The 27033-nt window shown below is 50.2% G+C and overlaps 1 protein-coding gene across 2 annotated transcripts in view; it reads right to left on the bottom strand.

Annotated features, from left to right (window-relative positions):
* NLRC4 (NLR family CARD domain containing 4) overlaps window positions 1-27033 on the bottom strand; it is a 222480-nt gene that overhangs the window by 148592 nt on the left and 46855 nt on the right. For both annotated transcript variants that reach the window (XM_085611423.1, XM_085611424.1), the window contains one exon: window positions 12154-12246. In XM_085611423.1, the coding sequence (XP_085467549.1) occupies window positions 12154-12246 (93 nt within the window). The remainder of the gene's footprint in view (window positions 1-12153; window positions 12247-27033) is intronic.

The raw sequence follows: 27033 nt of genomic DNA on the forward strand, positions 1-27033 counted from the left end.
AATGCCTTGTCTAAAGATCTCCATTCTCTCCACCAACAGCTACACGCCGCTCTACAACCAGTGCCAGAGGGCCCCGGGCACTAGATCCAGCCTAGGGATTTTGTGATGTTTCGGCAGTTTCAGCGCACTAATTGTTTGGAGCCAAGGTGGAAGGAGCCTGCCCAGGTGCTTTTGGCCACCCACACTGCAGTGAAGATCGACGGCCGAAAGCACTGGGTCCATGCCTCCCATGTGAAAAGGGTGCCCCTTCCGCTTCCATACGACGCCTGGGTGCGAGACGGGATCACTGATCAGGAAGGGGAGCTTGTTCCCCGTTTCGTCCCTTTCTCTGATGCCCGGCTGAGGGGGGCGCGAACAGACAAGGAGAGTGATGAGGCCTTATTCAAGGCGATACCCCCTGAGATAAGGGCCGCCCCGGATACTCCAGCCCCTGGCGTGCATACATCCGAGTCCCGATCCCCAACTGAATCTGAGTTCTTGCCCCTATTTGTTAACGAGGAAGAGCCTGGGACTACCAGGTACAATCTGCGGCCCCGACGGAAGGACAGTGCACCAGCAGGGCAATCTAGGAGTTAGGGAAGGACTCGAGCTTAGGTTGTAGGTGCTGTGCCTCTGGTGCCTGCCCTGGACACTGAACAGGATTGCTGAGGGTATTTGCCCTGGAGGGAGGTTGCCCTATCCTGAAAGAAGAAGGATTTGTTTCTCATTAAGGGCCGCGGTTGTTTTCCAGCAAGGCTGCAATTGTGCAGCTCCACCGTGGTAGTGTTTGATGAACGATAGAAGCCTGCATGTGAGCCTCATAACGGACACAGGAAAGAAGAATACCCCTCTGGACGGTTGTATTGCGGCTCCAATTCTCAAAAGTGTTTTCTGAAAATGTATCCCTTTGGTCGTCCCATTCCTGATGAGGAGCAGCCCTTTGCAGCTCCGTGTCCCACTCCGCATGGTCCCGTTTAGTCCTCTTGGTCCCCCAAGACTAAAAAAGGGTTTGTGATAATAATTTTGCCTTCTCTGATAATTGTATTTGGGGTGCTGTTCTTTCTAGAAGAGAAATATCCTGTGAATGCTTGGATAAGTACCACGCCAACACCTCCTGAACATATTATTGGCACTTTAGCACCACACAAAGAAGAGCACCGGAAGTCCTATAAAGATAATGTTTTTATACAGACGTGGCATCAAACACATGCTGTTTACAACACAATGAAATGTTGGGTGCGTGGGTTGTTACCTTCGGTTACACATCAAAGTGAGAATTTGCTGCCTGTGCCTCTGCCCTATGTTGATAGCTGTAAGGGTTGGTTCAACTTGCTTAGTTTGATCCGCTCATTCTGCCAGCCTGACACTTTGGAACACAGGAGCACCAGTTCCCGTTCTATGACAATGAACGTGTATCCTCAGCATCGATCCCCACATGGTGTTTCCCCTGGAGATAGACGATTTGATCGAGTATTCTTGAGTTCTTGCCTCAGAGCGGCAAATGGAGGTAGGAAGGCGAACAGAACAGGGGTGGACGAAGATAGGTTCTCGCATTTCAATGTATCTGAATATTCCCAATCTTTCCAAGCCCGCAATGTCACTGAAGACAAACCCATACCCCTTGCAGTGCTGGATCTGCCGGTCCCCTTTTGTGTTCAAGGGACAGGAGACATAGAGGTAGGGAACAGTAGATGCCACGCCATAATATTGCGAATGCCCAAGAGCCCGCCATTGATCCCACCACTCAATATTTATTTAGTATGTGGTGATCGTGGTTATGTGTGGCTGCCTGAGGGATGGTCCGGGCGATGCTACCTTTCTAACCTCCTTCCCCCAGTTTATATAGCTCCTTCCAACTACCACAGAACTCATTGTCTGCAGCGTAGGGATGCTCCAGTTTTCCGTGTTAAAAGGGTTAAAGATACAGACGATATTGACCAAACAGATACTTCCTTGCAGCAGTTTACTGACTTAATGAAGGGTCTCGTACCGTTCTGGTGTCCCATGTTCAATGCCCGCAATATTCAAAGTCTGGTCAGAATAGTCGAGGGAGTCTTTAATACCACTGCAGGTATACTGACCAATATTACAGTCGAGCTCCAGGATACGAGACTTGTCTTGCTTCAAAACCTGATGGCTTTAGACGTTATCTTAGCTGACAGGGGTGGAGCCTGCTGCGTCATCGGCAGCAGTTGCTGTGTGTAAATACCTGACAGTGCCCCGACTGTATACTCTGCAATACAGAAATTGCACAGACTAGCTTCCGAAATTCATGAAGACAATGGCACATGGTCCCTCTTGGGATGGCTCTGGGGTCTATTGACGTCATGGGGTTGGAAGATACTTCTTGTCCTGGTAGCCATTGCAGGGTTCATCTTCACATGTTGTTTATGCATACATTGTCTCCCAGCCTGCTGCACCTATTGTATAAGCAAACTCCCCCCTAGTGTTCCGTTGCCCAAACGTGACAATAAGTGCTCTCCCATAATGATGCAAGAAATACAGTCAATAATGTTAATAGACGAGGGGATATTTGAATACTGAATAACATTTCTTTGATTCTCGCATTTGCTGTGTTTTCACTTTGACCAATGAATGGCTAGGTAGTATTTCTCTCACCACCGAGAATTGTAAAGACTCTGCCGGATAGCAATAAAGCTTTTAGCCACTCATGCTAAAAGGAGGGTCTGTTAGGGTTTAAAATTCCCTTTTCACAGTGCACCCGTTATGCCATGTTAGGTTAGCAATGTGTGGTTAAATAGACGCCATTTGTATTCAAGTTATGTAACCCACTGAGTTATCGTTGCTGCATGTAGGCCTTAGTTAGCCTGTGTGACTCCATGTTGTCTTTCGTACCACTAGAAGACTGCTCAGGCTGTGCTCACATTAGGCCCTACTTCCCTAACACGCTTACCTCAGCAGAAAACTGTACTTACTTATTATTCTCTTTTGTTCAAGGCTGCAACTCGACTTGCTAATGAACTGTTATTCTGTTTGCACATTCCAATCTCTTCATGTAGTTCTGCTCCCACGTTAGGAGACGCTGAGACTCGGCACAGTGGCCTTGAAATACTGATAGTGCATCCCTCTGGCAGGTGCTAGCTCATCTCGGTGTATGTCCTTTGTACATCCTCAAGTCGGTAATTTTCCACCAGAGGCGTGGCCGAAGTCTCCAGAAAGGTTAACCATGTATTAGCGTACCCTGGGGAGTCAGTCCCCTCAACAGACATCTTAGGGTGAAGGTCTGACTGGTCTCCTCTGCAGAGTACATACCTGAATACATGTAAGTTTTCATTCTCTACTGTCTAAACGACTCTTCATTTTGGGAAGGCATAGCAGGTGGTAGTAAGAACCCGTGTGGCCCTAGAGGGCCCCGTACTTCAGAGTGACATAGAGTGTTGTGGAGCGGAGTGTCAGAGTGGAGTTCTGTAGAGTGGGGTGTCGTAGAGTAGAGGGACGTAGAGAGAAGGGGTTTAATAGGAAACAAGGGTACCCCAATATACGAACCTGGGGTGGTACAATGTGAAAAGAGACACAATGGTTCTAAATGGCCTAAAAAGGTCCAGGATAGAAAAACCTTAAAAAGGGTAAGCGTTTAAATAAAGGTTTTTTTAACTTAATTTTGAAGAGAGAGAGCGATAGTTAATATAGAACAGGGACAAGAAGGTCAAGGTATACCAGATATTTATTATATGCTCACATATTCAGTGACAGTAAGCGTGACATAGAAAGTGAAAGTGGACTTTAAAAGAAGACATCGCATTGACAACAAGAGTTGAACCACTTTCTTTTAAACTTAATATGAGGGGTTCATGTTGTAAGCGGTCGACGACGTTTCGAACTCAGTTGAGTTCATCTTCAGGACAAAAATGAGCATCTATAATTGTCAGTGTAAATATAAGGTAGGGGTCGAGTATATCAACTAGGATTTTGGTGACTGATCACAAGAATTTCATGTGCAAGTTACTGCATCATAGTGGGGCCCTTTGTCATAGCAGGAGGCTTGAGAACCGTTATGAATTCATTATGCCGGGACCTCAGAGATTCAGGTGCCGGGCGGATTTAGTAATTTGTCCGATAGAAATGCATTGAATGCGAGCCTCCCGGTGAGATAGAGCGAGTCCTGTTCAAGTGCTGCTTTGCGCTGGGACAGAGGGGGGCATGGAGTGGAGGGGCGTAAAGTGGAGGGGCATAGAGTGGAGGGGAGTACACTGGAAAAAAGTGTCATAGAGCGGCATAGCAAGGCATAGCAAGGAGGGGCGGAGTGTGGAAGAAAGTTTTGTACAGTGGTGTAGTGAGGGGGAATGTAAAGTGGAGGGGCTTAGAATGGAATAAAGTGTTGTGGAGGGGCATAGAGTGTAGGGGCATAGAGTTGAGGGGAATACACTAGAAAAAAGTGTCATAGAGCAGCGTAGTGAGGAGGGACGTAGTGTGGAATAGAGTTTTGTACAGCGGCGTAGAGAGGGGGAATGTAGAGTGGAGGGGTTAAGAAAGGAATAAGGGGTGTGGAGGGGCATAGAGTGGAGGGGATTGATGTCATAGAGATGTAGGATCACAGAGTACAGTAGGGTCATGGAGTGTTAAACAGTGTAGTGTAGTAGAGAGGAGTAAAGTGTCATAAAGTGGAGTGGCACAGCGTGGAGTGATGTAAAGTAGAGTGGACTAGAGTGTGATAGAGTGGAGAGGAGTAAAGTGTCATAGAGTGGCATAGCGTGTCAGAAATTGGAGTAAAGTAGAGTGTCAGAGTGGATGGGTGTAGAGTGGAGGGGCGTAGAGTGGAGTGAAGTGTGGTAGAGTGGCGTAGAGTGGAGGGGTGTGGAGGGGCATAGAGTGGAGGGGATTGACGTCATAGAGATGTAGGATCACAGAGTACAGTAGGGTCATTGTTGGAAAGGCGTTCGCCGGAGGGGGGTTCGATACCGGTCTTGCCCACCCCTTTGACCCACCTCTCCCAAGTAGGCCGAACCAGGCGCGCACACCCTGAGCTAACACTACGAACAGAGTGACACCACACGTATTCTTTGTAGGACGATAGGTTCTTTTATCGATGGTTTCAAGGGATCTTTATGATCCAAGGTGCAAGCAGTACAGCAGTGGCACAAGGTACCACAAATCGGTAGTGGGGAATGGGGGTAGCGGGACAGTCTTTAAAGGTAGTGTCTCTGCGAAGTAGCCTGCGGATAGCTCACAATCCTCGAGCTGGAGGGTGTCTTGTCTCTGGGCGATCTCTTACCGAGTCGTCCTCAAGGGGAGCGCCGCGAGTCTCTCAGCAGGCACAGGTGGTCGGAGTTCGGGAGCCGCGATTCCGTCAGCAAGGCTCAGATGGTTCAATAGCTGGGGGCCGCGAGTCACTCAGCAGGCCCAGGTGACTTCAGCGTTCAGGAGCCGCGACAGCGTCAGCAGGCTCGGATGGTTCCAGGTCTTCTCTACATTCGTTCCCTCGGCACCCCTTGTTATACTCCCCCTGCCCTTTGAAGTCCGGAGTCCTCGCAGAGGGGGGACTGGGGTGACGGAGGGGGTTCGGCGGGATTTCCTGCCGCTCACTTCTTTGGTCTTTTCAGGTGGGTCTGGGAGGGACCCCAGACGCTCGGCAGGGGAGGTGCCTGCTCCCCAGGGGCCTGGTGGCCGATCGAGTCTTCCCGGGGGAAGGCGACCCGAGGTGTGACTGGGCTGGCGCCTCTGGGTCTGGCTCGAGGGTTCCCGCTCCCTTGGTCGGACATGCGTGGTAGGGTGTCGAGTCTGTCAGGGCTCTGGCCGGCCCTCGGATCTGGGTGGCTGGGGTGGCCGGAGTCGGAGATGTCGTGTCTTGAGGGTGGTTGCAGGTTGGCTGGATGATTGGGAGGGCAACGCCGTGAGGCCGGTCTCACACGCGTCCCCCCCAGCTGAAAGGCGTGGAGAACTACCCATCCACTGGGGGGTTCTCCTCGCCGAAGCGGAAGAACCGGGACAGGCCGTCGGCGTTGGCATGATCCGTCCCGGGGCGATATTCGACAGTGAAGTCCATCCCTTGGAGGGAGATGGACCATCGTAGTAGCTTGGGGTTCTCCCCCCTCATCTGCATTAGCCACCGCAAAGGCCGGTGGTCCGTCTGTACTCGGAAATGGGTTCCGAACAAGTAGGGCCGTAGTTTCTTGAGGGCCCAGACCACGGCGAAGGTCTCTCGTTCTATAGTACTCCAACGCTGCTCTCGCGGCAGCAGCCTTCGGCTGATGAAGGCTATGGGCTGATCGATGCCCTTGTCGTTGAACTGCGAGAGGACGGCCCCGATGCCGTGTTCGGATGCGTCGGTCTGGACCACAAACTCTTGGGAGTAGTCGGGGGCCTTGAGTACGGGGACGGTGCACATGGCGGTTTTCAAGGCGTCGAACGCCTGCTGGCAATGGGGGGTCCACTGCACCTTCTTCGGGAGCTTTTTGGAGGTCAACTCCGTGAGGGGCCCCGCGAGGCTACTTGATGGCGTCGATCTTCGGTTGGAGGGGGCGACCTGCCCGCTCCCCACCTGATGCCCCAGGTAGACCACGGAGCCTTGCCCGAGCTGGCATTTGCTGGCCTTCACGGTTAGTCCGGCTTGGCGCAGGGCCATTAGTACTTGCCGGAGGTGCTGGAGATGCTCGTGCCATTGAGAGCTGAATACGGCGATGTCGTCAAGGTACGCTGCGCTGAACTCCTCGAGTCCGGCCAGGACCTTGTTCACCAACCGCTGGAACGTGGCTGGGGCGTTCTTCATCCCGAACGGCATGACCCTGAAGCGGTAGTGTCCATCTGGTGTGGAGAAGGCGGAGCGTTCTTTCGCCCCCTCCGTGAGAGCAATCTGCCAGTATCCGCAGGTCAGGTCAAAAGTGCTGAGGAACCGTGCGGCCCCAAGGCGGTCGATGAGCTCGTCGGCGCGGGGAATAGGGTGAGCGTCTGCTCGGGTGACCGCATTGAGCCCCCGGTAGTCCACACAGAATCTTAGTTCGGGGGCGACCCCAGGGGAAGCCGCTTTCGGTACCAGAACTACCGGGCTGGCCCAGGGGCTGTCGGAGGGTTCGATTACTCCAAGGGTTAGCATCTTCTGTACCTCGGTCTTGATGCAGGTGCGGACCCGGTCAGGCACCCGGTAGGCTCGGTGTCTCACAGGCGGGCTGTCGCCGGTGTCCACGTCGTGGACACACCAGTCGGTGACCCTTGGAATGAGGGAGAAGAGGTCTGCGAATTGTCTGAGCAGCTGGCGGCAGTCGTCGGACTGTTGGGGAGTGAGGGTGGTTGAAAGTCTCACTCCCTCCACGGAACCATCCAGGTCTTTAGCGCACAGGGGGTCGGGCAGGGGTTCGGTGTCTTCTTCCGCCCCATCATCGGTGGCCAGTAGCAAACTTAACTCCGTTCTCACAAAGTGGGGCTTGAGATGGTTCACGTGGAGGACCCGGAGGGGGTTCCGTGGGGACTGTACATCGATCAGGTACGTGACCTGACTCTTCCGCTCGATCACCTTGAAGGGACCAGTCCATTTGTCTTGTAGGGCGCAGGGCTTCACCGGGGCCATGACCCAAACCTGCTGGCCCGGCTGGAACTCGACCAGGGTTGCGTTCTGGTCATACCAGCGCTTCATTTCTTCTTGGCTGGCCTCGAGGTTAGCCTCTGCGAGTTCTCTGAACTTCCTCGTCTGGTTGCGGAGCGCCAGGATGTAGTGGAACACATCAGGGGGTGTCCCCCGGGGGCTTGTCTCCCAGCCCTCTTTGACCAGGCTCAGGGGCCCTCGGACGGGGTGTCCGTATAGCAGTTCGAAGGGGCTGAACCCCAGAGACTTTTGGGGAACTTCTCGGTACGCGAACAGGAGGCAAGGGAGGAGGACGTTCAATCTCCGGCGCAGGGGCTCTTCGAGGCCCAGGATCATTCCCTTCAGGGTTCGGTTGAAGCGTTCCACTAGGCCGTTGCCCTGGGGGTGGTAGGGGGTCGTGAACTTATATGTGACTCCGCACTGCTGCCACAGGGACTTCATGTAGCGGGATATGAAGTTAGTTCCGCGATCACTCACAACCTCGCGGGGAAATCCGACACGGGAGAAGATCCCCATGAGAGCCCGGCCCACCACGGGAGCCGTCACGGTGCGGAGGGGAATGGCCTCGGGGTAGCGGGTGGCATGGTCCACCAGGACAAGGATGAAGCGGTGGCCCTGGGCGGTCTTCGGATCCAGGGGTCCCACGATGTCGATGCCGACCTGCTCGAACGGGGTACTCACAACGGGAAACGGTTGTAAGGGAGCTTTGCGCTTTCCGCCACTCTTCCCACTGCCCTGGCACGTGAGGCAGGATTTGCAGTATACTTCTACATTCGCTCGCATCTTGGGCCAATAGAAGTGGGTAACTAATCGCTGATATGTTTTGTCTTGGCCTAAGTGTCCTGCCAAGGGTACATCGTGGGCCAGGCCCAGGAGGAGGCTTCGGAAACGCAGGGGTACCACCAGTACTCGGGCTGCGCCTAGCTCGGCTGACTTTTGTTCGCTGTATAGGAGGCCATTGTCCCAATAGACCCAATGGGTTCCGGTTCGCTCACCGGCGGACTGGGCTTCGGCTTGTTGTCTGAGTCCCACGAGGGAAGGGCAGGTGGCCTGTTCCTGGCAGAACTCTTCACGGGAGGGCCCTCCCTCACAGCGCCATTGGGCCATCTCGGGCAGTTCTCCGAGCTCAGTCAGTGCCTCAGGGGCGGACAGTTCCGGCCCCTCTCCCGGGTCCGTGGCTTCTCCTCCGTCCAAAGGAGGGTTGTCCGGCTCTGGTAGGGCGTCCCGGTCCTCAGGTACAGTGTTCGGGGCGCGGCCCTCGCTACCCGCGGCGAGAGGCAATCGCGCGGTCATGGAGCGCGTGGTGGCGCAGACCCATTCTGGTAGGCCCATCATCTCGAGATGGGCTCTTCGTTCCACTTGCCCCCACGGGGAACTCTCCAGGTCGTTGCCCAGGAGGCAGTCTACGGGCTGTGATGTTCGGACGGCTACCTTCAATTCTCCGGAGACCCCTCCCCACTCGAAAGGCACCAGAGCCATCTGGCAGAGGCTCTCAGAATTGTCGGAGGATATGACCGGACAGAGGGCACCGGTTAGGATCTGGTCTTCTGAGATTAGGCTGCGGTGGACCGCGGTGACACTCGCCCCGGTGTCGCGGAGGCCTTCGACTCGGTGGCCGTTGATGGTCACCTGCTGTCGGTATTTCTTTGTGTTGGCGGGCAAGGGTGTCCCGGGGACCATTTCTCGATCACCAAGGGAGACCAGGGCCATGGCCGCTGGTTCCCATTCTTCGGAGTCCTCCATCTCTTCCCCCAGAGCCACGGAGGCCATCTGCCGGGCCGGGGGGTTGGTCGTTGCGGTTCGCTGATACTGGGGACACTGGGGGTCATTGGCGTAGTGTCCGGGCTGTTGGCAGCGGAAGCAGGTGATCCTAGCTCGTGGACCTAGCCGTCCTGGGGCTCCGGTGCTGGCTGGGGACGGGGCTGAACCTGCCGCTGGTGGGCTGCTGGGGGGGCTGTGTGAGGGCCCCCCGGGGAAGTCTCTTGGTCGGCCGTGGTTTCCTCCGCCCCTCTGGCGGGGGGGCCCTTGACTGTGGCGGCCGTAGTCCCCCACGGGGCCCCGGGTGGCCCGGGTGTTCACCCAACGATCAGCCTCAGCGGCCAGCTTCCGAGGGTCGGTGAGCTTACTGTCCAGGAGATGTTGGCGCAGTTCTACAAAGCAATTGGCCGCTAAATGTTCCCAGGCAATCAGATCAAACAGTTCTTCGAAGGTGGAGACCTTGCTGCCCTTGATCCACCCGTCCAAGGCTCGGCTGTAAAAGTTCACGTACTCTACCCACGTGGTGCCCGGTATCTTCTTGCAATCTCGGAACCGTTGTCGGTACATTTCGGGGGTGAGTCCATACCGGCCCACGAGGGCTTCCTTCATGTGGCTGTAGGAGTTCATGACCATGGAGGGCAGATCTAGCAGGGTGTCTCTTCCTTCGCTTAAGAACCGGCCCCATAGGCCAGCCCCCCAATCCTTCTGCGGGACTCGGTGAGAGGTCATGGCGACTTCGTAGGCCTTAAACCACTGCTGGATATCGTCATTTTTGTAATACTCTTTTACCACATCCTTGGGGATGTGGACTTTGGTTTCCCCGGTGGGAGCGGACGGTGGATTCCCGGACGGCTGTGACTTTTCGTTTTTAGCCCGCCACTCGATCTCCTTCAGGCTGCGTTCATGTTCTAGCTGGAGTTTTTTTTCGTCGTGCTCTCTTTGGCGTCTCTTCTCCTCGAGTTCCCCTTGTAGCCGTAACTGCTCGACGGCTAACTTTTTCTCTGCCAGTTTTATTTCTCCCTCGATTTTTAGCTTTGCCAGTTCAAGTTCGTGGTTGCGGCTTCTCTCTCGGTCCGCTAGCTCCTCGGGGGACAGGTTCCCCTCTAGCCCGTTGTTTCTCACCGGGATGCTTGGTGGTTCATGGGCAGAGTCTCCTTCCGTTTGGGTCGGGGGAGCCCCCGTCGCGACCCAGGTTTTCAATACTTTCTGGAAGTCTTCCTTTGTGCTTAATCCGGTGGTAGCGATGCCAAGGTCCTTGCAAAACTGTTTTAATTCTCTATGCGTGTAATAGTCCAATTGATCCTCTCGGAACGGTGAGCTTATTTCGGTACCTGCGGCACCCAGGGAGGTTTCTCCTTCCATCTCTGTTTGGTAGTGCGTCAGTCGTTCACCGCACGCTCTCTTTCGGTGTCGGCTCGGATCCCGTCGTCTGCCACCAAATGTTGGAAAGGCGTTCGCCGGAGGGGGGTTCGATACCGGTCTTGCCCACCCCTTTGACCCACCTCTCCCAAGTAGGCCGAACCAGGCGCGTACACCCTGAGCTAACACTACGAACAGAGTGACACCACATGTATTCTTTGTAGGACGATAGGTTCTTTTATCGATGGTGTCAAGGGATCTTTATGATCCAAGGTGCAAGCAGTACAGCAGTGGCACAAGGTACCACAAATCGGTAGTGGGGAATGGAGGTAGCGGGACAGTCTTTAAAGGTAGTGTCTCTGCGAAGTACCCTGCGGATAGCTCACAATCCTCGAGCTGGAGGGTGTCGTGTCTCTGGGCGATCTCTTACCGAGTCGTCCTCAAGGGGAGCGCCGCGAGTCTCTCAGCAGGCACAGGTGGTCGGAGTTCGGGAGCCGCGATTCCGTCAGCAAGGCTCAGATGGTTCAATAGCTGGGGGCCGCGAGTCACTCAGCAGGCCCAGGTGGTTCAGTGTTCGGGAGCCGCGATCTCGTCAGCAGGGCTCAGATGGTTCAATAGCGAGAGGCCGCGAGTCACTCAGCAGGCCCAGGTGACTTCAGCGTTCAGGAGCCGCGACAGCGTCAGCAGGCTCGGATGGTTCCAGGTCTTCTCTACATTCGTTCCCCCGGCACCCCTTGTTATACTCCCCCTGCCCTTTGAAGTCCGGAGTCCTCGCAGAGGGGGGACTGGGGTGACGGAGGGGGTTCGGCGGGATTTCCTGCCGCTCACTTCTTTGGTCTTTTCAGGTGGGTCTGGGAGGGACCCCAGACGCTCGGCAGGGGAGGCGCCTGCTCCCCAGGGGCCTGTTGGCGATCGAGTCTTCCCGGGGGAAGGCGACCCGAGGTGTGACTGGGCTGGCGCCTCTGGGTCTGGCTCGAGGGTTCCCGCTCCCTTGGTCGGACATGCGTGGTAGGGTGTCGAGTCTGTCAGGGCTCTGGCCGGCACTCGGATCTGGGTGGCTGGGGCGGCCGGAGTCGGAGATGTCGTGTCTTGAGGGTGGTTGCAGGTTGGCTGGATGATTGGGAGGGCAACGCCGTGAGGCCGGTCTCACAGTCATGGAGTGTTAAACAGTGTAGTGTAGTAGAGAGGAGTAAAGTGTCATAAAGTGGAGTGTCACAGCGTGGAGTGATGTAAAGTAGAGTGGAGTAGAGTGTGATAGAGTGGAGAGGAGTAAAGTGTCATAGAGTGGCATAGCGTGTCAGAAATTGGAGTAAAGTAGAGTGTCAGAGTGGATGGGTGTAGAGTGGAGGGGCGTGGAGTGAAGTGTGGTAGAATGGCGTAGAGTGGAGTGGTGTAGAGTAGAGTGTTAAAGAATTTCAGTGTATTCTCTCTCAACGCAAACATCCAAATCATTAAAATAATTTAAAAAACACTAATGATGAGTGATTGTGCAAAAAATAAACATAGGCAAAATCTCTTACCTAACTGTGTGGCATCCTTCTCCGTCATCCTCACATTATCAAGAACCAGCTTCTCTATATTGACAAGATTGTGCAGTCCATCAATGAGACCTCCTATCAAAGTAAAGCATATAAACGTGTCAATACAGGCATTCACTCAGCAAAGGTAGGTACATTGCAATAAACCTCCCAAAAACAACACCTTGAAGATTGCTTCTATATTCTGGGGAAAATGTTCTGAACTCCATGTGGTGCTTTCTTCAGTATCTTTTAATCAGTTTGAGCTAGAAACACCTTCTTTTAATCAGCAAACTCTTCTGCACATCATTGATTTTGTCTGCTGTACATTATAAGGATATTGCAAGTGTTTGAGGAGTTCTGTGACCATATAAAGGAACGAGGTTGAAGGCCATGTTACTTCAAAAGGCCATGGAACTCGTGGTAATTTGGCAATATCCTTTTAATGTATGAAATCGTTTTTTACTGCTGATATGGTTACAGCATCACCGTTCTCACTAACCAACTACTCTTTCACATGAGAGATATAGTTTGGCTGGAGACATGAAGAATAAAAGCGGAATCTGCAGTGCGAAATGAGACACACCAATGTACAGTTAGTAATTTGCGATTAAAAAAAAATTGGACTCAGTTTATTGTAAACCCGATTAAAAAAATGATGTGTAGAAACAATAAGAATGATTCTATCTTTCCTGTAATAACCTATTGAGCGCAAAAAAATAATAATGATGCCATCATTTTCTACTTTCTGTTGAACTCTGTTCATTTTAGAAAAAAATCAGAATAAAGAAAAGTCAGTTATCATTCTTTGCTAAAACTAAGGTTGTGATTATGCTCTGTGACTTGTCTTTCACCTTGGCTGCTGGCTATTGCAGGAGGTAATATAAAGTCACAACTTAGCTGTAATAACTTATTACATTTGACCAGCTACGTTATTTCTTTAGTACTCACACCGCCAGCAGCAGCTCCTCCGCTACGGCGGAGAAGCATCGCCCAACTGCTTTGAAGCAGTGAAAGAAAGGGAACATAAAATTACAATAACTCGAGGTTATAATCATTTTATATTTTCCTGCTGCGTAGTTTTGCGGGCCTGCTCCGATGACAGAGGAGCAGGGGGAGCGCACTTTGCATGTTCTCCACGCTTGCTGCATTACAACCTACATGGAGAACATGCCCAGGCTTCCATTCTCTGGCTGAGCGTCGAAACACTAGATTGCAGTGTTGTGATTGGCTTAGGGGAGCCTGGGGGCTAACCAATCAGAACACTGCATGGCAGCGTTGTAATTGGCTCAGGGGAGCCTGGGTGCTTCCTGTTCTGGCCCCAGGGGAGAGACGGTGATGGAGACACAGAGGAGAGATGCGGCATCAGGTAAGAGTTTTATGTTTTTTTAAACCCCCTTACAAACCCGCTTCCTGCCCCCACCTCCAATCCGTGCCAGCCGCCACTGCACACCGCACTGTAATATGGAAATTTGTTCTGGGTTTTTGTACAGGGATTGCGGGCTCCCAGTTATTATAACCTGGTAACGAGCTATGCAAACTCTGGAACATAGTGTTTGATGGTCGGGAATAGAGGACGTGATTCAGCATAACTGAAAGCTGCACTCAGTCTAATGGATCAGTTTTATTAACCATTATTAACACTACGGGGGGAGGAATTTTTCAAGATGTTTCCATGACGCTCGTCAAAACTATATACTTTCAATATCTTGAGTCATACTAACACAAGCTATATATTTTTCAGCACCAGAAGGCCTATTTGCTGGGGCGGACCTATTCATATACATGTCTACATTCTCAAGACGAAAACGAAAATGTAAAGTTCGTTCAGTTTCTCGATGGGTTGCTCAGTATTTTGTTCAGTTTCTCTAACAGATAAATACATATCACAGAACACTAACTAGGGTGATGTTGTTCTGAAAGTCCTTAGTTTATCACTCTCAAATAAAGGTCGATTTTCCCAGGACCTTGGTCCGTTCACGGGTTAAACTAGTATTAAGCTTTTATTTGTTGTTTTTAATAAAGTATGTCAGAATCACTGGTTATGGTGCACTTTTCAGTTGGTGACAGGTATTATTATGGCCGTAAGGAAACAAAGCACAGGGTTGCATGTTTAGACTCCACTTGTACTTACTAAGGAAACTTTTGTGAGTTTTAGGCCTCTATCCCCTCAACTGGTTGTAAAAAAAGGCTTCAGTTTTTGCATGAAAATTTCCAAAAAGTGACAGTTCTATCTTCCTCACGCAGAAACATAAGTGAGCGAGGCGTGCCCAGAAGTTTATTCCCATAATTTTCCTGAGCGAAGGTTACAAGCAAGCAATTTTTAAAAAATCGCTTTAACAGAAGTTGGGGGGCATTTTATTTATGGTAGCTATTAATTCCATAAAAATAAGAAAAGAGGATAAAATACATAATTACACACTCAGCACCCCACTCCCCCAAAGGATTCTAGAGGTGATTTCAACTATTATACTCCTGTTTTTTGGGAAGGAAATCTCTTAGTCAAAGCGTCTGTCTAAGGCAGAGATATCTGCCCTTTTCTGTGGTGAGAGCTACTTCTGCTCAAGGAAAGTCCACCCAATCTACTAGCAAATGTTATCACTGTAAAATAGATCCCACGTATGTTCATATCACACTATGACCATCCTAAGCAGGATTATCAGCAGTGACCGCCCAGACATTTCAGGCGAGGAACCAGACAGAAATGCCCAGAAAAAGCTTAGAAATGACTCCACCTGACTAATGAAATAACAGATTATGGCCCAGATTAACAAAAAAGTCACAGAATGCAGAGCAGCAGCCAAAAATGCTACGCTGCGTGACAGGGAGGGAGAAGGAGATTGCCATATCCACAGCGTTAAATCTCTCTCCTCCTCTCTCCCTAGTGCTGGCACTGATTTCAGCTGCTGTGCGCCAGGCACACACCTTAGGGCCATAGTGCTAGGGTGCATTCCTGAGTCTACCATAGGTTTTGTACGGGAGGGGTACCCTTCCAGAACAAAATACTACACATAGACACACTTTAAAACTTTTCCTACTTTGCATCTGTGCTGCACAATGCAGCATGCATGCAAAGTCGGAAAAGAAAGTAGGAAACACTGGAAAGTAAATTAGGAAAAAAAAAATTCTGCTGGTTGGCATCACTTCGCTGATGCTAACCCAGCACAAAGTGTTAGTAAATCTACCCCAAAGTATCAGATGGCACGTGGCACAAAGAACATAACCACAGCAATATGTCTCCCCACTTCAGCTTGAATTATCATTTAACTATCAACTTTAAATGTGTTTTGGAATTGCAACCATTTGGTCTACATCAGCAAACAAGTTTGTGAAAATACACATACTTTCCTATCACATACCACTTTCCATTTTGGGGACACACACTTAATTTTAGTAAAGAAAAACATTTTCTGACAAAAAGTACAGCGGCAGACTTACTAAGGATGTATGTTGTCCTTTGTAGTAGTCGCGAGGCAAAACAAGTCCTTATCTGGGATTTACTGAGCCACGCAAAACCACTTTGTGTGGCTTTGCCTGGTTTAGTAAATACAAAGTAACGCAACATTGTCTTGTATTACTTTGCATTGGGTAGACTTTACATGGGTGAAGCATAGGAGTTCCCATGCATCCGCCCATGTATTTTGATGTAAACGCAGATTTACTATGATGTGTAAACCAGAGTTTGAGTCAAATTTATGTGCTTACCTGACAGAGGTGTAACATAGATCGATATCTTTAATTCTCCTTGTTAATTCTTCTTTCTGCGTTTGCTGCAGTGCAGCACACATAGGAAGAGGTTCATGCCTCTAAGGATTTTTTGTGCAGGAAGGTGTCTCTTCCTGCACAAAACAATGATAGGCTTTAACACACTATGATGTGAGGCTGCCTGCATTTGCACTGGACAGCACAAGGTGTGCCAGAGAAAGGTCAGAGCAGAAAGGCTCCATTTCTTTGTAAAAATTGATAATTTCTGTTCTGTTCCTTTCATGCAGCACAGTGCAGCAAGCTACCTTGTTGCATTGCGTGAAAGAATGGTAAATAGGTCTCATAATACTTTCCTTCAGACATCAATTTTTATTTTCAGGAAATACACAGTCCCCAAACATCAGCTAATCAATTTCGAGTACTCACATATATAAATGCCTCACAAGGATAGATTATGTTTTAAATGTACAGGTATGACAATCATAGACTGTGGATGCTCACCACAACACAAAGGACGCCTGCAATACATCAATAATGCCCACCATTATACCAGGGTCATTGTGGCAAGGCTGGACACCATAATGGCCAGGATGTCCATCATATATTAGCCTTGGCAATTATTATGCAAGGGGTGGCCTCCATTGTGTCAGGGATGGCTAAACGTATGCCAGTCATGCTCTTTATATGCAAATGATGATTATCATTATGCCACAACAAGAGCAAGAATGCCCACAATATGTCAAAGATGACCATTAGTAAGCTATTACCCCTAATATGCGATGAATGGGCCCAATTGTGCCAAAGAAGAACTGTTTATGCAGGGGAAACATACACTTTTGGTGGTCCTTGACACAAGGCATTGCTTCAAAGGAGCAACATTGTTCATTAGGGTGGGACACAATGACACCCGCGCACACACACACACACACGGCTAATAACTGTCTCAGTAGTGGACCCCTACCTTGCTCTCCTCAGCTCTTGGACTGATTATGCTCTCAAGTAACACATGTTCACTCTGGCTCACACAGCCCACACTTTAGTGGGTTAGTATTGTTTACTGCAAGCACTCTTAGATTGACAGTGGAGACAGATGGTGATGTGACAGACCTGATAGGCTGTCACCGGGTGTTTTTGAGTACTATCATGAGACCCTGTCTTATACTCTGGCTGTCTTATACTCTAACGGTCTTGATGTGAGCAGCCTGCACATACTGCCTGAATGAGTAACTGGTCTTGGCTCCACTTTTTACATCTACTTTGAGAGTGGTTGTGAGCTACTATAAGTTTCTGAGCTACTTGGTGGAGAACCATACTCTAAGGGTTGTAGGTCACTTCCCAAAATATGGTATTCCCTGTTTACCTCTCTCACATGGATGTGGGGAATGTAAGCTTGGATATTCCACAGGTGTTACCTCAGATGTTCAGATAGTGGAGCTACCAGCAGGCATTAAAACAATGACACCACAGAAAATGATTTGTTTTTATAATACTGAATGAAGAGCTGAGTTGAGGCAAGCATATGCTCACCTAAATAATATTCTATTATCTTCCATCTCCATATCAGATCATCCATTCTTGTCATTCACAGGTTGAAGTTGACCACTGACAACAAAGGAGAGCTAAGTTATCAATCCCACAACCCTAGTAAAACCACAAAACAACATATTGTCTTAGTTGATCCCCCTTCCTTCCCTTTAACTGCCCATGAAATTCTATTGAATATGTAGTTACTGAGTTATTTTCCAAATAATTTCCAAAAAGCAGACAAGTGAATCTTCCACATATCAGCTCTGCTCTTCAATGGTTTGCATGATCACTCATTCTCAGTGGCTGGGAAATCAAAAGATCCCCATTGTGCTTGGCATACTCCTACTTTCTCTGCACACTACTTTACTTGGGGGCATTATCTCATCATTTGATTTCTTTGTGCTGACAACACTCACATTTTCTTCTTGTGCTACCCTCTCTCACCTTGCCGCCAAACACAGATTTCTGACTATCTCACTCCCACTTGACAATGGATGGTTCTTAGGTCTCTTATGTACAGCTCCTTCAAAAAGGAGGTCATAGACTTCCCCTCCTTCTCAAAATCAAACCTTACACTGAACTTTATCCACTTCCTCCCTCACACCTTGAATTTCTTTTCCTCTGCTAGAAACCTTCATGTAATTTTGAATCCTTCTATGTACATGTGGTATTCTATTATGCAGTTTAAGTCAGAGGTGGAACACATAATGCTCTGTGTTCCATGTTCTGTCATAGTGTGTAGTCTTGCCAGGACAGTAGTTGCCTCCTGGTGCTGTACGATATGAGACCTGAATAAATGCTTCTATATTCTACACATATTTGTGATGTAAATGAGGCACTACACTTTGGTCAGAAACGGAAAGAATACCCTTGATGTGCGATTCATTAAGCACAGTCTGTGAGGATCACCAGTGACGATGTTTGTGTGTAAGGCTGTCCAAGTATTATCGCACAGGCCCCAACTGTAGCTGTGTTCGAGGTGAGAGTGCAGTGAGGCATTGCTTTGCAAGCAGCAAATGGCTCTTGAGAGGCCACATTGATTTTTGGGGGAAAGTTTGAGCGGTCCCTAGAATCAGCCGGCAGTGAGACGGGTGTCATTCAGCAAGTTTGCTGTTTGTCAGTGACATGCACACTACATCGTGTTAATGAAAATAAAGCGCACAGCCTGTCAACGGGTTAATTAACCAGTCAGTGAAACGCACACTGTCAATTAAAACAGAGTTTTTTTTTTTGTTTTCCCGTTCATTATAGGCCAAGTATATTTGGTTTTTCGGCATGCCAAACTGTGACACGCTCACTGTGTGAGTCAGCTGAATTCAACACTTGTGAAAACGTCAGTGACACGCACATTTTCGATTGTTGAATATCACAAAACTGTAAAGCTATACTTTAGCCAATTTGCAGTAGGAGGACAGGAGTATTTTCTTGTCTGTTAATTATTTGTATAATCACCATTATTAGTTGTATTTGCAGTGGTGACGGTGGTTTAACTTTTATTTTGGCAATTCTTTTTGGGACATGGGGTTGGTAAATCCACCACCCCCATTTTTACAGTCACCAGCTGAACTGCAAATTAAATGGAAGATCTGGATTAGGGCTTTTACAAAGTATTTAAGAACCACTGGGGAAAATAGATACTGTCCAGAGAGGAAAAGATTCCTTCTTGAGCACAAGTTAGGGTTTGAGGGGCAAACTATATTTGAACATCTTCCTCCGATACAATAGGCATCAGATGATGAAGAGGAATCGGACGAGTTTCAGGAGGCAGTTCCGAAGCTAGAAAAGCAATTTGATGTAATGCCAAGTCTAATTGTAGACAGGCATACATTTTACAAGGGAACAGCACCAAGAGGAGTCGATAGATTCATATGTGACAGCTTTATGCGTCTTACCCGCTGATTGTGAATTAGAAGATTTCATGAACCAGTTAATCAGGAATCAAATAGTGGTCAGGTGTCATGACAAAAAAGGTACAGGAGAAATCTCTTACATATAGGAATCATTCTCTAAATGAGAGAATTGATATTGTCAAAGGTATGAAATATCTAAAAAAAAGTTTGAGAGAGTTGATAGTGTTGGTGCAACTTCAGAACATGGTTCTCTGTCAAGGGTGTGAACAGTAAATTTTCTTTTTAGAAGAAGATATTTGAAACAAATTGAGGTGACATGAATCAATTTTTTAAACAAAAATGTATGTTTTAGATGTGGATACCCTCAACATCTTCCCACGGGGCAACCGTGTCCTGCAAAAATGCCACATGTAAGAACTGTGGGAGACTTGGTCATTTTGATAAAGTGTGACAGTCAAAAAGAAACAAAGTGAATGGGGTGTTAGTAGGTGATTCAGGAGATAATATGACTGATTTGATGGATGATACAAGAGACTTGATTTTAGTTTTACACAATGACAATGAACATGAGGGTAGAGACCCATATTCTGATTTCTGTGTAAACGTCAGGTTGTTAAAACTACTAGTGGATTCTGGAGCAAGAATGACCAGAATAATGGAAGAGCTGTTAAAGAACACATGGGACAACAAGGTGTTGTTGGCTCCAGACAGGTGTCGGTCTCATATGATGGAAAAAAAATTAGTTGGTTGGCTATTTTGAAAACCTTCTTAAATTCAAAGTGAGAATCATTCAAGGGAAGGTGTATCTTGCAAAAAAGGGACTTAAATTCTTAGGTTGGTATCACCAAGGATTGTTTGGATTGACTTTGAGACCGGGGAAGGAAGTACAAGTGTCTTTGGTCAAGGAGAGTTATAAGGACACAGGCAATTCGTGGATGGTAAAGTTCCCTAAAGTATTTGATGTAAGATTTGTGGGTTTAGACATAAAAGCAGGGTCCAGAACACTGCGGTACCTGTTAAACACAAACTTAGGATGGTGCCTTTTAGCATCAGAGCAGAGTTAGCTAATATTCTGGAAAAAATGGCCATCAAAGGTGTTATTGAACCCACAGAATCTTCTTTATGGCTTTCCCTGTTGGTTATGGCAAGGAAAAAATGGGAGCTCTAAGAGTCTGCATTGACTTGCGCAGCTTCAACAAGGTTATATGGGTTGACTCCTATCCTCTTCCACGCTCCTTATATGTCTAGTTTTGCGGGTGCATCGGTGTTTAGCAAGATTGATTTAGCGTCCACTTACCATCAGGTGGAACTGGATCAGTCCTGTAGGCATCTTACTGCTTTCATCTCGCCAGTAGGCACTTTTCAGTTTAATCGGATGCCGTTTGGGTTGGCATCTGCCACTTCAGTTTTCCAATGGATCATGGGATCTATACTAAAGGGCATCTATGATTTAGTTGTGATTCAAGATGACATTCTGGTTGCTGCTAGGGATATCCAGGAACATGACAAAATAATGCACAGTGTGTTTGGAAGTCTGGAACATGCCAACATTGTGGCAAATGTTAGGAAATGTGGGTTTGCCAAGTCAAAAATTGAATATCTGGATCATGTGTTTTCACGCCATGGTGTAGAACAGTGTCCTGGGTAAGTGAAGGCTATCGTAAAAGCCCCTGCTCCCAACAATAAGGATCAGGTATCATCATTCTTGGGGGTCTGTGAGTTTTATGTGAAGTTTATTAAGAATTGTGCCAGCAAAACAGACAATTTAGGGAAACTGCTCAAAAAAATAACTGTTTTCAAGTGGGATGAAGGTGTCAGAAAGAATTCAACCAGATGAAGGCTGAGATAGGATCTGAGAAAATGTTGGCTCCTTATGATCCCGGCAATCAGTGCATTCTCACTGTTGATACCAGTAACAGTGGTTTGGGGGCTACACTTTCTCAAATTACGGGTTCAAGTGAACAAGTAGTTGGTTTTGCCTCAAAACCGCTGCGTGAAAATGAGAAAAACGTCTGTGACAGAAAAATAACTACTTGCTTGCTTTTGGGCAGTGGAACGATTCAAGTGTTTTTTCTGGCAAAGAAAGCTAAAACTTTTAATACAGACCACAAACCCCCTGTGGGGATGTCATTATAGATTTGACTCCCAGGAACGCAAGATTGAGTGCAAAACTTCTCCAATACAATTTTGAGGTAGAGCACATCCCTGGAGGGAAGAATATAAGGGCAGATTACTTGTCGAGGTCTCCATTGAGTGTGTTTGAAGTCAAACCTGAGGATGAGGATCAACAATGCCTTTTAGCAGTAGATGATGTGTGTTTGGAGAGTTATTTTGAAAGAGATGGATGACTGGAGGGTATGGGCAAGGATGAAGTATTGAGAAAAGTTTGGGAGTGTGTGGTCAATGGATGGTCAAAGAAATCTTCATTGCATCCCATTGTCCAACCATATTTTAAAATCTCAGATGAGCTATCCTTAGAGGACGAAGATCTTATCATGAGTATTGACAAGGGGGTGTGGCCAAGCAGCCCACAATGGCGGACAGGTCCTGCTGAGGCTCCGTGATCGGGCCCCCAGACTGGCCGTTTTCTAGCGTCGCTCCGACCCGCACAGACACCAGTCGGATGTCGGAGCGCATGGAGCGCTAAGAGGTGCGACGAAGCTACACCTGGGTGCGTTCCCGACTGCGGAACGGAGAGAAGTGGGTGGTGTGGTTTTCGGCTGCAAGATGGCGCCTGCCAGAGCGCGAGCGCCGGCCCCATGTGCCCGGACCGGAGCCCCGTGCCCTGCATCAAGAGTGGCGCATAGCCACACGACCACAGCCACAGTGGAGGTGCGGGAACCCTCCAACACTACAGCTGCTTCCCGCGAGCCCCCGGACACCCCACACAGAGGCGGGCTGCGACGGCGGCGCTCGGTGACGGCCGCCACCTGGGCCGCCATAACCTCTGCTCCGCCGCTCCACAGCCCTGGGTCTCCGCCGATCGAGCGAGGTTGCGTCACCGCCAGACAAGAGGGAGACCGATGGCTGCTGTGAAGCACGAAATTGCCCCCATTTGGTAATCGCCATTTGGTGACCTCAACATGGCGCCCGAGGAGAAGAACCGTCGACGGAGCTGCATCAGCGGCTCCGCAGAATCCTGAGGGCATGCAACATCATCGGGACGGAGGTGAGAGGCGGCTTGAGCGCGTTCAGGGACACATGCACAGAGAACCCCCCCTGCACTCATGATAGCGGTTGCCTGACCTTAAAATGGCGGCCCCACGGTCCTGACTCTTTCGACCTTGACCTCTCCACCGGAGCATTGGTGAGGCACACGACCGGGCAACTAGGCCACCGGGGGCCCTGCAGGAGGATTCATCCATCCATCGGCAGCAAGAACATAACGCACCCGCGATGGCGGCCACCGGTCCCTGAAAAAGCAACCCTGCACTCCTGCCCATCCCAACTTTAAGCCCCTGGGGAGCACCCACTGGGAACTCTTCCCCGCGACGAGGTGCAGGCCGCGCCACACCGGTCCCTGTGGTGCCCACCTCTCCCCCGCTGCAGCGGAGAGGGAAGCTCACCGTTGAGGTGAACAGACCGAGGGCCCCCCCGCGCTTCCAGAAGTCCACTGACCTGCTGTGAGCTCCATCCTTTGCCGGGAGGATGCCCTTTCTCCGGCGGGACTATTCAACCCAACATTGGCACATACACGCAGGGGGCCCCGCCTTGTCGGCCACCAGAATGGGGAAACCAAGAGCGACACAGCACACCACGGTCCCTGAGACTGCCCCGGAGAACATGCCAAAGACCCAGGCATGGGTCACAACTACGGCGCCCCCACCCGACATGTCGATCTCGGCCAAACTGGACAAGGTCTTAACTGCCATTGAACTTTCTCGGCTATCCATGGAAGAACGACTTGGCACCCTTGTGACGGATATCAGCCTTATCCGAGACGACCACCGCAAACTGGCAGAAAAAGTGAGTGACGGCGAGAAGACACTGGCCGTCATGCAGCCCACTGTTAAGGCGCATCAGAAGACGCTGCAGGAAGTCCTGGGTCGCCTATCCGCCGTGGAGGAACGCGCGGATGATTTAGAGGGACGCTTAAGGCGCTGCAACATCCGCGTGCTGGGTCTCCCGGAGGGAATTGAAGGAGCACACCCGCTGGAGTACCTAGAAGCCTGGGAGAAAACCTTCACCCCCGTGGCCGACCGCACAGAATTCTTTTCCATTGAACGCGCCCACAGAATACCAGCCCGCAAACCGCCACCGGGATCCGCTTCCAGACCGATGCTGGCGAAGTTCCTACACTTCCGAGACCGGGATGCGGTGCTACGAGCAGCCAAACAAGCGGCCCCCCTACGGGTGGACAATAAACAGATAATGATTTTCCCTGATTATGCGCGAGCGGTGCAGCAAAAAAGATCTACGTTGCTGGAGGTAAAGCGGCACTTACGAGCGAACAACATCCAATACTCTCTGCTCTTCCCAGCCCGCCTCAGGGTTCTCCATAATGGCTCCGCTATCTTTTTCGCAAATGCCGAAGAAGCGCACGAATGGGCGGAACAACACTGTGCGCAGCAGCCCAAAACAGAGGCAGCACGTGGATCCTCTTTCAAAGCGCCACGCTCCAGAAGACGCACCCCGAAGCAGAAACGTGGCGGGACGAACAAAGTTGCTGGCACACAGGACTCTCCAGACCTAGAGCAAATAATGAAGGAACGACGGGAGGCATTGCAGGCGGTGATTGACCTGCAGGCCTCTCTTCTCAGACATAGGAAGACATAGACCGGCCCCCGCACATATTCTCATCGGAGGGAGAAGACGACAGTGACGGAACACTGTCCAGGGCGGACTCAATCACGCCTCCCCTAGTCACCCCCCAGACAGCGGATGCCATGCTGGATGGTCAATCGCCCATCCTCTCGTCATGAGATGGTTCTACGGAGAACACAGCACAGACTTGCTTCACCCAGGCTCGCCCGTTGAGCCCATACCACATTGACATTTCCTGACACACCTCAGGCGATGCACAATAATCCTACTAAGGCCTGATCAGCAACTAGCCCGGCACGTATGCACGGCCACCCCCATTGCATTATATAATGTTGTACTCCCTCCCTTTTTCCTTTCGAGGGAGCCGGTTTGGACGCATCGCCACCAACGATAGGTCCTCCGTATTGGGACTGTTTCCCGACCCCACTGTTTATCACCCCTGTTCAGAAGCGCCCCATCCCCCCATGGAATTTTACATAACAGGGTACCCAAATTGTACGCACAGGCCACAGCATACATCACATAGGGGCTTCATGCTACTCGGGAGTCACTGGTCACTATGCTCTGGCAGACACTGGCCACGTAAGCGCGTGATACCGTCCATACATGGCTAAGACAATGCAGAACACTGACATCAATATGCTCACGCTCAACGCCAGGGGCCTTCACACGCCGAGCAAACTTTACGCTATATATTCCTATGCAAAGCGCCAGAATGCTCGGATCTTGTTTCTACAGGAGACGCACCTTACCACAGCTGAGATAGGCAAACTACAGGCTAAATGGCGCGGCACCATTTGCGCCACGTCATATTCAGCATACGCTCGCGGGGCACTAATTTGGGTCCGTCCTGGGACTCCATTTCAGGAAATCCAGCGAGTGGTAGACAAGGAAGGTAGATACACCCTGTTGGAGGGACTCCTCGATGGGCAGTCAGTATTACTGGGTCGCATATACGCCCGAACATCGAGCAGGACAAATTCTGGGACCACCTTACAAAAGTTCTGGCCCAATTCGCCCCCATTCCATGGATCCTGGGAGGGGATTACAACTGCATATTGGACCCCATTTTGGACCGGTCCCACCCCCCACCCACGAATTCCTCCTCATATAGGCAAACTGAACGGTTTAAGTCTTGGGTCACACAATGGGCACTCACAGATGCTTGGAGACTGCAAAATCCACAGACACGACTGTACTCATTCCACTCTATCCCACATAATCTGCGGGTCCGTTTAGATAGATTCCTTTGTTCGACGACGATATTATCCAAAATCTGCCACTCGGATTACCTCGGTAGGATTATTTCAGACCATGACGCCCATATACTGCGACTCAATTGGAGGCCCCCACACCCCCCAGTCCCTACCTGGCGCCTACCACAGGACTGCCTCACAGATCAAGCCTTCTAGCACGAACAGGGGCAAAGTATCCAGGACTACTGCGCCAATAACACAGGGACAGCGTCCTCGACATTAGTGGAGTGGGACGCTTTCAAAGTAGTGACCCGGGGAGAATGTATTAAACAACGGGCCGGGGTGAAACGGACGCTAGAACAGGCTCTCATTAAATCAGAACAACAGCTCGCTACTGCCACTAAACGGGACGATACCTCAGTTGAAACGTCGACGTTAGTGGCGAACGCAAAGACAGAATACCAAGCAGCTTGCGCTGACCTCCGGTGTTATAATTTTAGAACGTACGTGGCCTGGATGCATAAAGAACGGGATAAAGCTGGTACACTGCTGGCATGGTTAGCCAAACAGGACACCGATGTGCGGCCCATAACGGAAATAATGGACCCCCTCGGAAATCTTGTGCGGTCTCAGGATGAGATCCTTGCGGTCTTTCACCAATATTACTCGACGGTTTATCATAATCCTGAACCGACCGAGCAGAGCATACTTGACCAGTTCCTTGACCCCCTGACACTCCCCAAAATTATGGAGGCGGACAGGACAACACTGGATGCGACGATACACTCTACTGACATTGTTCAAGCCCTACACGCCCTAGCCCGTAACAAGGCTCCGGGACTCGATGGATTCCCCCTAAAATATTATGCCACCTTCTCCCCTTTATTGGTCCCTCGATTGATGGCAATGTTCGCCGCTGCACTGGAGGCGGGAGAATTGCCAAGATCCCTTCGGGAGTCTGTTATTGTGACTTTCCTGAAACCACACCGCGACCCTCAGCAAATGGCCTCCTATCGTCCCATCACGCTTCTGTCCGCCGACTGTAAGATTCTGGGAAAGATACTGGCGGACAGGTACTCACAAATTATACGTTCGCTGGTGCATCCGGACCAATGCGGTTTCGTCCCGGGCAGGAACACATCCCAAAATATACTCCGGCTGTTCCATGTTCGGGATCAAGTCGGTGACGCATATCCTCGAGCGGCCTGCCTCATCCTTGACCTGGAGAAGGCCTTTGATACCCTTACATGGCAGTTCCTGTTCTCGGTCCTACAACAAGCAGGACTGGGTCCCACCCTTCTGGTGTACACACGACTCCTATACACCAAACTCACCTCGCGCGTTCGCATCGGGCGGTACATGTCGCCGGAATTCGAGGTGCACAGAGGCATGAGGCAGGGCTGCCCACTTTCGCCTCTGCTCTTCGCCCTCTCGGTAGAACCTTTGGCTATACGGTTGTGCCAGGAGGGACAACACTGGGGCATTCCCATAGCGGACGCTGTACACAGTGTATCTATGTACGCCAACGACCTTCTTCTATAGGTTCGTGACATCACTGCAGACCTCACATCCATTTGGGCGACGCTCACAGAATTTGCTGACGTCTCGGGGCTGCGAGTGAACTGGGATAAATCTACGGTGTACCCATTATATCCGAATCTTCCCCCCCAGGACATCTGGATAGGGGACCGGCAAGTGGCCTGGACCGCAGAGGCCCCCGATACCTCGGGGTCCAACTCTATCACTCCCCAACCGACATCTTCGAGGGCAATCACCGTAGGGCATTGGCTGGAATCAGGTTGGCGGTTAGATTTTAGCAGAATCTCCCGCTAGCCCCAATC

Source organism: Triturus cristatus, chromosome 6, assembly GCF_964204655.1.
Source record: "Triturus cristatus chromosome 6, aTriCri1.1, whole genome shotgun sequence".
NCBI classification, from domain to species: Eukaryota; Metazoa; Chordata; class Amphibia; order Caudata; family Salamandridae; genus Triturus; species Triturus cristatus.